This window comes from Paramisgurnus dabryanus, chromosome 4 (assembly GCF_030506205.2).
Source record: "Paramisgurnus dabryanus chromosome 4, PD_genome_1.1, whole genome shotgun sequence".
In the NCBI taxonomy this organism is placed as follows: Eukaryota; Metazoa; Chordata; class Actinopteri; order Cypriniformes; family Cobitidae; genus Paramisgurnus; species Paramisgurnus dabryanus.
The window spans coordinates 25,162,934-25,176,675 of NC_133340.1; the positions used below are offsets into that span (position 1 = coordinate 25,162,934).

The 13,742-nt window shown below is 34.7% G+C and overlaps 1 protein-coding gene across 2 annotated transcripts in view; it reads left to right on the forward strand.

Annotated features, from left to right (window-relative positions):
• Positions 1–13,742, forward strand: part of tbck (TBC1 domain containing kinase) — a 66,944-nt gene that overhangs the window by 262 nt on the left and 52,940 nt on the right. For both annotated transcript variants that reach the window (XM_065295350.2, XM_065295351.2), the window contains exons 2-7: positions 310–527; positions 3,587–3,659; positions 8,849–8,963; positions 10,663–10,736; positions 11,244–11,385; positions 12,379–12,439. In XM_065295350.2, coding sequence (XP_065151422.2) covers positions 335–527; positions 3,587–3,659; positions 8,849–8,963; positions 10,663–10,736; positions 11,244–11,385; positions 12,379–12,439 — 658 coding nt within the window. In that variant the 5' untranslated portion in view covers positions 310–334. The remainder of the gene's footprint in view (positions 1–309; positions 528–3,586; positions 3,660–8,848; positions 8,964–10,662; positions 10,737–11,243; positions 11,386–12,378; positions 12,440–13,742) is intronic.

Consider the following 13,742-nt stretch of genomic DNA (forward strand, 5'->3'; position numbering starts at 1 on the left):
ATGAAATTCCATAATGACTCAATAATGTTGAGATCCGATCTTGTGAACGACTCCTTGTTCATACCTCACTTATGACAGTTAATAAAAGGTATGTTTTGAAATCAATATTGATATTTAATACAGACACACTAAAGCGAAATATATTGAATTTTCAACACTAGACCTTTGTTTGGGACGTTGAAATTGCTTTTGAAAGTCTACATTTGCTCTCTGTTTAATCTCATTGCTTTCTCTGAGGAAAAAAAGATGATTTGAGATATCTGACATTTGAATGCATTTAACATCATAACCATATCTTCTACGATATAGGTGGTCGTTGAGCATCATTTGAGTCATGCAGCCCCTCAGAGATGCCGAACTGGGAGCTTCTACTTTTTTTGCCTCTCCTCTTCCTCATGATGTGTGTGGAAGCAATGGACTTCCTCTTACCCCCAACTCCATCAAGATCCTGGGCCGCTTCCAGATCCTTAAGACTATCACTCATCCCAGACTCTGCCAGTATGTGGACATCACACGAGGAAAACATGGTATGGCTGTGTGTCCCTTTTTATTGCCTTTTGGTGTCTTATGTCTGGCAAATTATAATTATTGCAAAGTTTTTATTTTTTTACATTTTCACAATTTGCTGCCTTTGTTTAACTCAGTGGTTCTTAAACTGGGTGGCACAAATGGTGCTGGGGGGCCCTCGTTTTATGTCATTTAATAAAATACATAAAATTTGTGAAAATAAGGGTTATAACCAACAGCACTACATTGTATAATATTTAGGGCGGGGGTCTCCAACCTTTTTGTGAACAAGGCTGAGCACAATGAATAAAACAATCTGGTGGGCTATTTATTTGATTTAGTCTACTCAAAATTTTATTTTACTTGTTGATATTTTTTATCATTGTATAAAATGTTAACATACATCAAAGAAGCCAAGCTAATATAAAAATATGTAATAAATAACTATTAAAATTGAGGCTATTAATAGAATAGGCTTTGGCGGGCAGTGTTGGAGACCACTGATTTAGGGCCAGTTAGTTTCCTGATCAGGGTTTAGATTAAGCCAGGACTAGCCCAGCATTACATAAGTCATTTTTACAAACATACCTTACAAAAACATTATTTGTGTGCATCATGAGACAAAACATGACACTGATATAATTTTAAGTTTAGTGCATTCTAGCTGATTTCATTTTAGTTTGGGACTAGGGTTAAGACATGTCCGAATAAACCTCCCCAAAATACGTTTCGTTTTGTGTAATGCAGATCCTTAGTTGGAGATTGTTTTAGGTCAGGAATTTTCTTTTGGGGAGCACGACGAAAAGTTTCCAACTAAAACAAGATGCGACCTACACAAGTATGGGAGCACGACGAAAAGTTTGAGAACCACTCGTGTACTGTTGAAATAGTAGTTTAGGGGAGAGCCAGAGCGAAAGTAACGCGGGATGAAAGTAACAAAGTGATTTTGTCACAGCCCTGACTACATTTGCATTTCAAACTGTGACAGCATCTAGCACACAACCGTTGACAGAGCTGACAAATATTGCGTTATTTCATCATTGGTTAGCGCGTGTAGGTCCAGAAAGCTGTTTGTGACCATGCTAAGTTATAACCAGTCCCTCCAGAAACGCATAATAAACCAAAGTCCGCATATTTATGCGGGTGTCGCATTTTTTTAAATACACCTCACTTTCGCAGCATAAATTGCAGATTTCCATGCTCAGAATATGTCGGGCTTGCATGATTTCATAATCCCCGCATTATCGTAGCAAAAATCACATATATCTAAGCAGAAAGGTGAAAAATTTTGCATTTACTTTACACAAGCGCAGCCATGTCCCATGTTGCAATGGGAACGTTATGAAGTGACGTGATTATGTGACGTAAAAATCATTGAAAAGCTGCAAACAGTTTTTGCAAGTTCCCGCAATTTTTGCATGTTCCGGCAATTTTTGCAAGTTTCCGCAATTTCATCGCATAAAATTGCATAAATATCCCGCATATTCCATCGCATATTTTAAGAAAACGTGCCGCAAGATTAAGGATTTTTGTCCGCAACAATCACAAAGAAACTGCGTTTTTCTGGAAAGACTGTATAACGCGTTGTGTTTCTGGTTTCATGTGTTCCAGTACTGATCAATCTACAGTTATTTAGTGCTCTAACACATCCTGAAGTTTGACTTCTCAGAGTTTTTCAATATAAAAGTTAATCATGTTTAAATGTCAGGAGTTCCTGTCCGCTGCTAATACTGTTGCATTATGTTGAAAATGTATATTATTTTCATTTCATTGAACTTTCATAGTGTTCATACTGTTGATAAAAAGTTTTATTCTCAACAATTCAAGTTAGTACTGTCAGGTTGCTTTTGAAACATTTGATATAAACTGACATTTAAAATGAAAATGTAATTGAATTATTTTTTGCAAAGATAAACAACAAAATATGTTTGCAATTACAAGCTCATACTCATATATATTTACTTATAACAAAGTCTGACAAAAAAAATCTATCTTGTTCTTGTACTTTTGATCCAACTGTGTGTTACTTTCGTCCCAGCTTACAGGGTCAAAACGAATAATTTGCTACTTATGTTCAAAGTGAAATTAAACTGAAGTTGTTTTACATTTGTTCAAAACTCCACCTGGTATTGGTAGACCACACTTGTGAGTTATTGACCACAGCAAAAATATATCTCTGTCTCAAACATTATCTTTTAAAATGACGTTTTTCTTTCGCCCCTGCTCTCCACATCCCAAAATTACAATTCTGTTATCAGTTATTCACCCTAATGTTTTTTCAAACTTTAAGGAAAGCCAGTTTAAGTCACTTTTATTGCATTTTTTTCAAACAATAAAAGCTTTTTGCAGAATCATCCTATGAATTACTTATAATTGCTAAAATGCTTTGATTGTGGACAAATATGAAGGTATCACACATTGCCTTTAAGCTTAGTTCACAGAAATGAGTTCAAATGTGTCCTTGTACCTTATCATAACAGGTCAACATTTGGTTCTGAGTCTGGTTTTGTTGCATCTTTCTGGTGCTCTTTAAAGTTTTATTGTCTCTTTTATCCTTTGAATGTTTATCTCTGTGGTTTATTGTTATTCGTCAACAGAATTCGTCTTCGGCGAAGTTTCTTTTCATCTGTGGTTGCTTTATGGCTGTTTGTTAAGTATCTTTTATGCGAAAAGCTCCTTGTATCATGCTCGGGTCATCTGTGAGGACACATCACATTAATATCTATAAACAAAATTCTTTTGAAGTCCCTTTTAATTTTGTTTAATTATGATGCAACATGAGGATTTATTTGTTTTATAAATTTCTTTCATGTCTAAGAAATGATTTCCAATGTAAGCAAACATCTTGATGCAGGTGACTCGGATATTGACCGAGTTATTGATCAAGTTTAAGATGGGAGCCAAGTGATTGTTCAGCCAAAAATGAAAATTTTGACATCATTTACTCACCCTCAAGTTGTTCTATATCTGTATTAATGTATTTTTTTCTAATGAACACAAAAGAAGATTTAAAAAAATAATTGTAAGCACACAGCTGATTGTAACCATTGACTTCCTGCTGATGCCTTGCCTTTTGTAGAACGTCTGGTTATCGTGGCCGAGCATCATGAGAAGAGCCTGAAGGACCTTTTGAAGCAGTGGAAACCGGTCAGGTAAAATGTGCAAGATTTACACTCTTTCTGTACACCCTTCTAAAAAAACAATAGAAACCATCAAAGAAAGTCTAATGGATTGAATGGTTTAATGGGAATTTTATTGGTTGTAATGGAAAATATAATGGTGGGTTCAATTAGTTGGCTTGTTAACAGCTAGTCATCGCTTGTAAAATGATACGGATTGACTGGTGGCTCTCAGTGATCCTGCTTTTGTGCTTTTACTCATTTTAAGGCATGCTCAGTAGTTTGGGGTCACTTGACTACATTGTTTTTCTTGATCTTAAAGAAATAGTTCACCCAGAAATTAAAATGTAGTCATAATTTACTCTCAACGCTCACAAACCCACAAAGAAAGATATTTTAAGCAATGTTTGTAACCAAACTGTTTATGAGCACCATTGACTTCCATAATATTCCTTTTTTTTATATATATAATTCTATGGTGCTTCTGTTTCCTGCTTTATTGCAAATATCTTCCTTTGTGTTCATCAAAAATGTATACAGGTTTGTAACAACATATGGGTGAGTAAATGATGACATCATTTTTATTGTAAGATGAACTCTCCCTTTAAATACTTTTAGTCTGTAGGCATATGTCAGAATATTAAAATTAGTTATGTGGAGAAAAATATTCTTGTGCCAGCATATTTCTTTCATCATGAAACAAAAATGTTATTTAATAAAATGTTTTCGAAATGAATGACTTGGACTGAATAATAAAGAAAAAGCAGGAGGCAAGAATAGACTCGTTCAATCATGTTTATCAGTTTGAAGCATCAGAAGAAAACTGCTTGATAAAATGCAAAGATTACACTGTATAAATTACAGTATTACTGGCAAATTTAAATAAATGTATGTTATTTACTGGCAAAAGTTTGTTTAAAGTTAAATACACTGAAAAAAATAATTGTAACAATTTGCACAAACTTTTTTTAAAGTAAAATTTACTGCTTTTTTAGCCACTTACCTACCAAAATCAAATAAAATCTAATTAATAAAACATGAAACATTTGTTAAATAATTTAGTAAATGTCACTTTATTATTTTTATTTTAGAAGTTAGATTTATTTTAATAGTTTAAGTAAAGTATATTACTTGTTTAAATACTGAAACATTGCTGTCCTAAAATTAAGCAATAAGCCCCGCGAAGCAGTGGGTTACCAGCAGTGTTGGGTGTAACTAGTTACAAAGTAACTAGTTACTGTAATAATATTACTTTTTTCAGTAACTAGTAGTGTAAGGCATTACCCGTCTGAAAATGGTAATATTATTACAGTTCTCCCGAGCTAGTTACTAAAGTTACATTCGCCAGTAGCACCTTCATCACACAAGGCACAAAACACAGAGAACAAAAGGGAAGGGGAGGAGGGCGTGAATGGAACAGTGATTGGTCTAAGTTTGGCACGAGGTATCATTTACCATCACCGATTGGTCGACACCCGGCAGCCAGCAGCACAGAGCGGCAGCGGCACACTCAAAGACAGATCGGGTAAATGGAAGCGTCAACAACAGCAAGCTCTTTTTCAGAGGAAGGTTCCCAGCAACAGAAAGCTAGTTTCGACGGGTGGAGATTCAGTCATATTTTATTATGTTCAACGGAAGGAAAATAACTTGATGGTGAAGTGCACACTGTTTAATATTTCTCCAAACGCTGTGCCCCACGTCCAGAAGCGGGTAAGGAAGCCAGCATTTTCTTGGCCGTGGCTTGCCCAAATAAACATTCTTGTCCAGAAAAAAAATTTAACTAGTATAACTAGTAATATAACTAGTTACTTTCTCCAGGGAGTAATAAAGTAAAGTAAGGCATTACTATTTTTGAGAGTAATATGTAATACGTAATATATTACTTTTTTGAGTAACTAACCCCAACACTGGTTACCAGTGCATTTTATAACAGCTAAGGGGCGTTGTTAGGCACGACCCGAAGCGGAGTGCCTAAAACCCCCTTAGCTGTTATAAAATGCACTGTAACCCCACTGCTTCGCGGGGCTTATTGCTTTTATAAAACAGTTACGACATATGCATAACGTTAGCGGGATTTTATCAAATAAAACACAAATAAGCTGTAATTATATTAGTACAAATATTACTCTTCCGCCAAACAAAGTAGTTCCTCAGAAGCGCAGTTCCCAACCAACACAGACGCAGCAAAGACACAATGAAAATATGATTTAAGACTGTGGTGTTTATTTTATAAACCAACATTTATACATTAACATTTATATCGTGCAACTGTTGAAGTGATGATCAAATATGCTTGGAAGCATGCTGAACTCTTTTTCCGTCAGGGTTTTTTTTTTTTTTTTTTTCAGTTGCCGCCCAGTTTTAGTTTAATGCCTTGCAGAAAAATTATCTTCTTTAAATAAACATAAAATATCAAATGAAAGAACAAACCATCCGCTTTCAAACAACAACAACAAAAAAGCATTTCATCCTACCTTCATTTGTTCTCTTATCACCTCTCAGATTTTTTAGCTAAAAGCGGAGATAATTCCATTTATTTGAAAAAACTTTTAACTTTTGTGAATAACAAAATTCATGATAAGTGAGTCAATAGTCCCTTTCACACATACAGTCTTTACTGGTAATTTACTGGTAAATTGCAGTTAACATGTCATGTGTGAACAGAACCTTTCTGGTAAATCAGTGCTCCCAATTTACCAGTAAGACAGGTTGTAAGATTACCAGTAATTTACCGGTAAGCGCTATGTGTGAACGAAAAATATAGGATTACCGGCATTTAGAACAGACGACAACAGATCGGGCCAATCAGAATGATTTTAAACAGATGACGCGTTTACCACCGCACTGTTTACGTTCGTTTCCACACCCATGCTGCTTAAAAGTCGAGCACAACTGAAGTTAACATCCACATTTCTTCAAAGTTGTTTAAAAAAGCTTACCATATATTTGCCAAATTGCCGACGTCCTTAGCACGCCCTCGGTGAAGCCTAATGTGCAAACACAGGTTCCGTTTGACGCCGCCTAACGCAATGTTGTTTGGTCACGAGCAACTTCGCGACCGTTTGCCACAGATGTGAAAACAACATCGTACCTTAATATTGACAGCTGATAAACAAACTCAGATTATCATAGAGTTTACTCATTTTATTTTGTTAAATCTACTTGGGCATTATCACTTTTTACAGTGTAGAACTATATATAATATCATTGCTTTTCAATGGCATTATTTAAAAGGTGTATATAGTCATTCCCATCCAGACGCATTCTGCACCATTCTTATTGAAGTCACTGGTCAGCCATTTATACAGTACTTCTTAAAAAATCTGCTTTGAATCAACTTGTCAGTAGACCCATTGCTATTTTGTTCTTGAGATTCATGAATTGATTATTTCCTCTCATGTGGAAGCTTGTGACACAGTTGTCAAATTCTTCGCTTTTTGATCATTTTATTGTGTTATCTTTGTCCAGACAGCGTCTCGCAATATTAGGACAATATGTTTCATGGATGCTATTAGCAACGAGACTGCAGTTTGATTGAATCAAAGGCCGGCAAGTTTGTTATAGATGGTATTTTACTGAATGGACAGTTTATGCGATTACAGATAATCCACCCAGGAACGTTACGTTTCTCATCATACAAATCTCTCCACAAACCTTTATAGTCAGTTTGTAATCATTCCAGAAACTGGAATTCATGGGATCTGGGAATAAATGATACAGTAGATGGGTTTCATCTAGCAATGTAGAGATGCATCACATGGACCCTATCTTCTAATGTCGGCCCATGCTTATCTATGCACTGTTACTATTATGCCATCTACTGTATACTGTACATTAAACATTTCATGGATTCTAATCTCATTCTAATGACATTAAATAAACCTCATGGTTTGTGATATGACTATTTTTCCTCGCTAAGGCTAGTCAGAGGAGGGTGGGTGTTACATTTAAGGATCAATTACTTATGCCTGTTACCCTGTGATCTTGAAATTCTTAAAACTGCTTTTTAACAATCCCTGTTACCACCTTCTTCCACTGAATAATTTATCCAGATCTTTTCCAAGGAACGTTTTTCATCATCTTAATCTTTCCACATATTTCCAGTCAGAAATATCTTTTCTTAGAACGTACTGTAGCTGTTTCCACCATCTTTCGGTTTTTTGGATGCGTGTGAGAAACATGCACGGAGAGGTCAACATCAAAACAACTTTTGGTATGAAAGAGGAACACTTCATTCGGCACACTGATTAAAATAATGTCTCCATCATTCATCGCGGTCATTTTTTATTTCACGCTTTAATTCACCGTAAACCACTTCCATGTCATTGCCACCTTTTGGAGGTCTGGATTTGGAGTTGTATATGGATCAGTTATAACATCAGATCTTCACTTTATTACAACTTGTTTAGATTAGCAAGCATTTTCTTATAAAACCAAAGCACGCACACTTTTGTTGGCTTGAAGTATTTTTAATTGTATTTGCAAAATATTTGTGACTCATTCTGTTGAAACTTTACATAAAATCATCTTACATAATGTAAAGAAGTATGTTGTGTAAATAACCTTGATATCTTTTATACTGACTGAGTAAGGGCAAAGATTAAAATCAATGTAAAATCAATGAATGAAATAACCCCCCCCACACAATATTTAATGTTTTAAATGTACATATTGTAAATACACTGCAAAAAAAAATGATTTTCAATAAAAATCTTCTTAGTATTTTTGTCTTGTTATCAGTAAAAATATCTAAAAATTCTAAAATTAAGATGCTTTTTCTTCATGAGCAAAACGACCCCCCAAAAAAAGTCTAGTTTTTAGACAAAAAATATTAAATTTAATTGATTTTGTGCATAAAACAAGCAAAAAAATCTGCCATTGTGGTAAGCAAAAAAAAAACAACATTTTTCTTGAACACTAAATTCAAGAATTTTTTTTTTCGCTTGTTTTATCCACAAAATCACTTACATTTGATATTTCTGGTCTAAAAATTACACTTATTTTCTTGGGTCGTTTTGCTCATCAAGAAAAAGTGTCTTAATTTAAGAATTTTTAGATATTTTTTCTGAAAACAAGACAAAAATACTAAGACATTTGTTCTTGAAAATAATTTTTTGCAGTGTATAGCCCTGAATGTTTTGGTCCCCCCAGTATTCAAGCTGTGGTTACGGTCTTGGTGTGATGGACTCATCCACAGATGTTGTTGTCCTGTTTCTTTTTAGCCCGGAGAAGGTGTTGAAGATTGCCTATGAAGTGCTAGAAGGTTTGGATTTCATGAATAAACATGGTATGGTGCACCGCGCGCTGTCCTTGCAGAACGTTCTTCTGGATCGTGAGGTACGTGTGATGAAAACTTAGACATGCGGTGCTTTGTAAGAAATAGGTTTGAATTTATTGTTGCTGAAGGAACTTACCCTGCTAGTATTCATAGCTCATGTCTGTAACCTGTAATTGAGGAGCTCAGATGCAAAAGCTGCTAAACGTCACCTCCGTCAAAAATAAGATGAGGCTCATGTACTATAGACCGTTTCAGGAGCAACAACATAAACAAATGACTTTAGTCCGCAAATTTGCTAAACACCACATTGTTTTTTTAGCAAAGTCCTCTAAGTGCATAAACGATGCTACACAGTGGATCACATTCAAACTTGAGTCCCTTGTAAAACTTGAACCTGAAAACAACCCGAATGTGGCAGTGACATGGATCACAGTGCCCTCTAATGTGTGGTTCAGTTTCTTCTTTTTTTCATCATTTGCTATGCTTCTAGTTGCATCTTTATTGTTTTTGCAACTTTTACTAGGTCTTGTCGAAAGAAGTGGATTTTTTGCCCAAAAACTTTTCATGCACTTAGAGGGTTTTGCAGTGAAAGACAGTAAAATTTGTTAAATACCAATAAAATTACTAAAGTGACATTTTTGAAAATAAGGCATTGCAATAACTTACTATTAACATTTTCTGTGCCATTAGAGTGAAATTACTAAACCTAAACATAAGAGCCTGATTTAAAAAAGCTTATTTACAAGAAAATGTGTCGAAGGGTTTGCATCTGAACTTCTTAAATGTTGTTGCACAAACAAAAATGATATATGTTAATAACAGGGTTCCCATTAAAAGGTCTATTCCAGATATTGAAAGTCAGGGAAATTTATATTTTTTGTCCAAGTCATGAAATATTGTGGAATTTTAGTTTTTATTCATCAAATTGTAATTCTTCTGTACCATATTTTCTGTACCAATGCTTTTTGTATTGTTATAGAGTGCCACAGGGATGATGTTTTTTTGTAGGCCAACCCGAAAGTGCGAGATACTCAATCTTAATATACTTCAATGCAAAAAAAGATTTTCAAGAAAAAAAATTCTTAGTATTTTTGTCTTGTTTTCAGTAGAAATATCTAAAAATTCTTAAATGAAGATGCTTTTTCTTGATAAGCAAAATCACCCAAGAAAATAAGTCTAGTTTTTAGACCAAAAATATTAAATGTGATATATCAAAAAAGTGATTTTGTGTATAAAACAAGCAAAAAATCTAAGCAATTTTTTTTTCTTGAATTTAATGTTTAAGAAAAGTGTTCAAGATTTTTTTGCTTACCCCATTGGCAGATTTTTTTGCTTGTTTTATGCACAAAATCACTTAAATGTGATATTTTTGGTCTATAAACTAGACTTATTTTCTTGGGTTGTTTTGCTCATCAAGAAAAAGCATCTTAATGTAAGAATTTTTTGATATTTTTACTGAAAACAAGACAAAAATTCTAAGAATTTTTTTGTAAATGATCAAGGTTTAAATGTGTCATTTTGCTTTTTAAGTGAATATATCTTGTTTCAAAGAATGTTTGGGTAAATGTGTTGGAAAACAAGGCAAGCGATAAAATGATTTTTGTAGTGCATCTTTCAAATCTGTCAGATATAAAAAAACGACAAATGTTTTTCACATTAAAGTGACAACGCATGACAAAATTATTCGTTTCGGATTAATGTAATAGTGTTATTGCTTTCATCTCACTGATTTCATGGATTTAAATGTTCTTTCAACAGGATAAAGTGAAGCTGGCCAAATTCGGCCTGTATCATATGACCAACCACGGAGCAGATGTCGACTTCCCCATTGGGTACGTCATTCGGGCCTTAATGTTTTCCATTTGTTTTCTGCTATAGAACATATTTCTCTAAATGAAACTCACGTGTTCTGGAGTCTATAGATAATATCTCAGCGAAGCAGAAAGCTTTAAATCTTGCGCGCCGCCCCTTTAAGACGCATCGTGGCTCTGAACCAAAGCGTCAGCCTTTCATGGGAAAAAGATCAATGGCTTACGCTGTGCCCTCCTAATGAAGAAAGATGAACTAATATTAGATGCATCATTGCGGTCCATCGTTGTTTTGATCAAAAGCAGGTCTTGGATATCAAAGCGGCGTACTTATGTCGAGTTATAAATAACATTGCCTGTCTTGGGCGGCACGACCCGAGGCCCTCGTCTTTTAAGGAGGCATGTTCATAACGTCCGGTTGCGATTAGGGTCTTTTAGGAGAGGGATGCGTTCTGTTTTTTGTCTTTCGAAGGGCCACATCTGTGAGACCTTTCCAACACTCATGTCTTCTGTTTTTCTGTGTTTCTAAAGGTATCCATCTTACCTGCCTCCGGAGGTTATAGCTCAAGGCTGTTTTTATCCCAGCGAGCCTTCGATTGCAGAGGCCCCTCTTCCCTCAGGGCCCAAAACAGACATTTGGTCCCTGGGTGTCATCCTGTTTGAACTCTGTGTGGTATGTGCTGTTACTTTTACATTTATACATTTGGCAGATACTTTTATCCAAAGCAACTTCAAAAGTTGCATAAAATTGCCTTCTGTGTGAATTAAAACACGTCACAAAATTGATTATGGGATTCTTCCTGGGATTGCAACAAGAAACATTCCCCAGACACATTTTCCGTTTATTTTCCGTAATCTGTGTGTGAAAAGGGCTTTATGGTGCATTTGTTTGTGTGTTTCCAGAAAATCGAATCCATGATATTTGCTTTGCTAATACCAACTGAGCTAAAATCAGTTCTTTCTGTTCTTTTATGGTTTCTTGTTAGTAATAAGGTTCCCATAATCATAAAAAAATGGGAGTAGCAGGAAATGTCTAAATGTTCCTTTCAAAGCATCTTTATGCTTAATAGACAAAATCATGCCGCCTTCTACTTAAATAATTAAACAGGCAATACCTGACAGAACATTAAAAGATCGCTTGTGCCGACGCAGCACTGCATTTAAGACGACGCAGCGACATGTCTACGCTGTTCCTGCTTCCGTTTTTTGAACTTTGAAGCTCAACCAAATGCTCGAAAAGAGGATTCGGTTTATAACGCTCACTTGTGATTGGGTATATGTTACCTTACTCAAATCTAAGTAAAAACAAAAAAACATGGGTGGGAATGGTGGCGGAGAGTTGAAGGCTAGATGGGATACAGCTACAGCCAAAATCTGAAATCTCGCCAGATGAGCGCTGTTTTCATCCTAACCTAACCCTATCTACAGTAGCCAGAATCACTGTTTTTCATCGTAATCTACCCCCAAACCTAACCCTAAACGTAGAGATTTTGGCGCTCTAGCCAGAACCCGAGTTGAAAAGTGCGCGGGACAGAATCATCTTTATTTCAAAGTGGGGGGGACATGTCCCACGTATCCCGCGCATATTCTACACCCGTGGTCGAACACATCGAAGGACTCTACAATGCTTAATGTTTAATTTCACATGGCTTGTGTCGCCTAACAGGGAAGGCAGATTCTACAGAACATAGACATCAGTGAGAGAATGAAATTTATCATCACTTTAGGTAAGCACACAATTATGCATGACTTTTCCATTGTGTTTCATCATTAAAGGTCACCTATTATGTAAATTTTTACAAGATGTAATATAATTCTCAGTTGTGCCTAGAATGTGTCTGTGAAGTTTCAGCTCAATAAACCCCACTGATCATTCATTATAGCATGTCTTAAATGCACCAATATGGGTGGGAGCAAAAAAGTGCTGTTTTCATGTCTGTACACTGCAAAAAAAGACTTTTTTACTTAGTATTTTTCTATTGTTTTCAGTAAAAATATCTAAAAATTTTTTTAATTAAGATGTATTTTTTGATGAGCAAAATGACGAGGAAAATAAGTCTAGTTTTTAGACAAAAAAATTAAATAAAATTTAAGCGAATTTGTGCTTAAAACAAGCAAAAAAAAAATCTGCCAATGTATTAAGAAAAAAATTCTTTAATTGAGTGTTTATGAAAAAAGTAAACTTATTTCAAGAAAATTTTTCTTATTCCATTGGCAGGTTTTTTGCTTGTTTTAAGCACTAATTTACTTATAGTTTATATTTTTTGTCTAAAAACTAGACTTATTTTCTTGGGTCATTTTGCTCATCAAGATAATACATCTTTATTTAAGAATTATTTTGATATTTTTACTGAAAACAAGACAAAAATACTAAGTAAGAAAGTCTTTTATTGCCATGAACACGGCAAAAAATGATTTTCAAGAAAACATTTTCTTAGTAGTTTTTTGTCTTGTTTTCAGTAAAAATATCTAAAAATTCTTAAATGAAGATGATGATCAAAATGACCACAGAAAATAAGTCTAGTTTTTAGACCAAAAATATAAAATATAAGTGATTTTGTGAATAAAACAAGCAAAAAAATCTGCCAGTGGGGTAAGCAAAAAAATCTTGAACGATTTTCTTAAACACTAAATTCAAGAAAAATTCAGATTTTTTTGCTTGTTTTATGCACAAAATCACCTCAATTTAATATTATTTGTCTAAAAACTAGACTTATTTTCTTAGGTCATTTTGCTCATCAAGAAAAAACATCTTAATTTAAGAATTGTTAGATATTTTTAGATATTTTTACTGAAAACAAGACCAAAATACTAAAGGTTTTTTCTTGAAAGTCATTTTTTGCAGTGTACCTTTAAATGCAAATGAGCTACAGCTCCTTACTCCCTAACCAACAGAAAGTGCTAACTTTTGTTTTAAAAAAATCCAGTCTGGGACAATAGTAAGTTTAACGCATTAGCGCCACAACGAAAGCTTTTGGGTAAAATTAACCAGTCAGTCAGTGGGCGGGGCTTTGTTTGTGTGACATCACA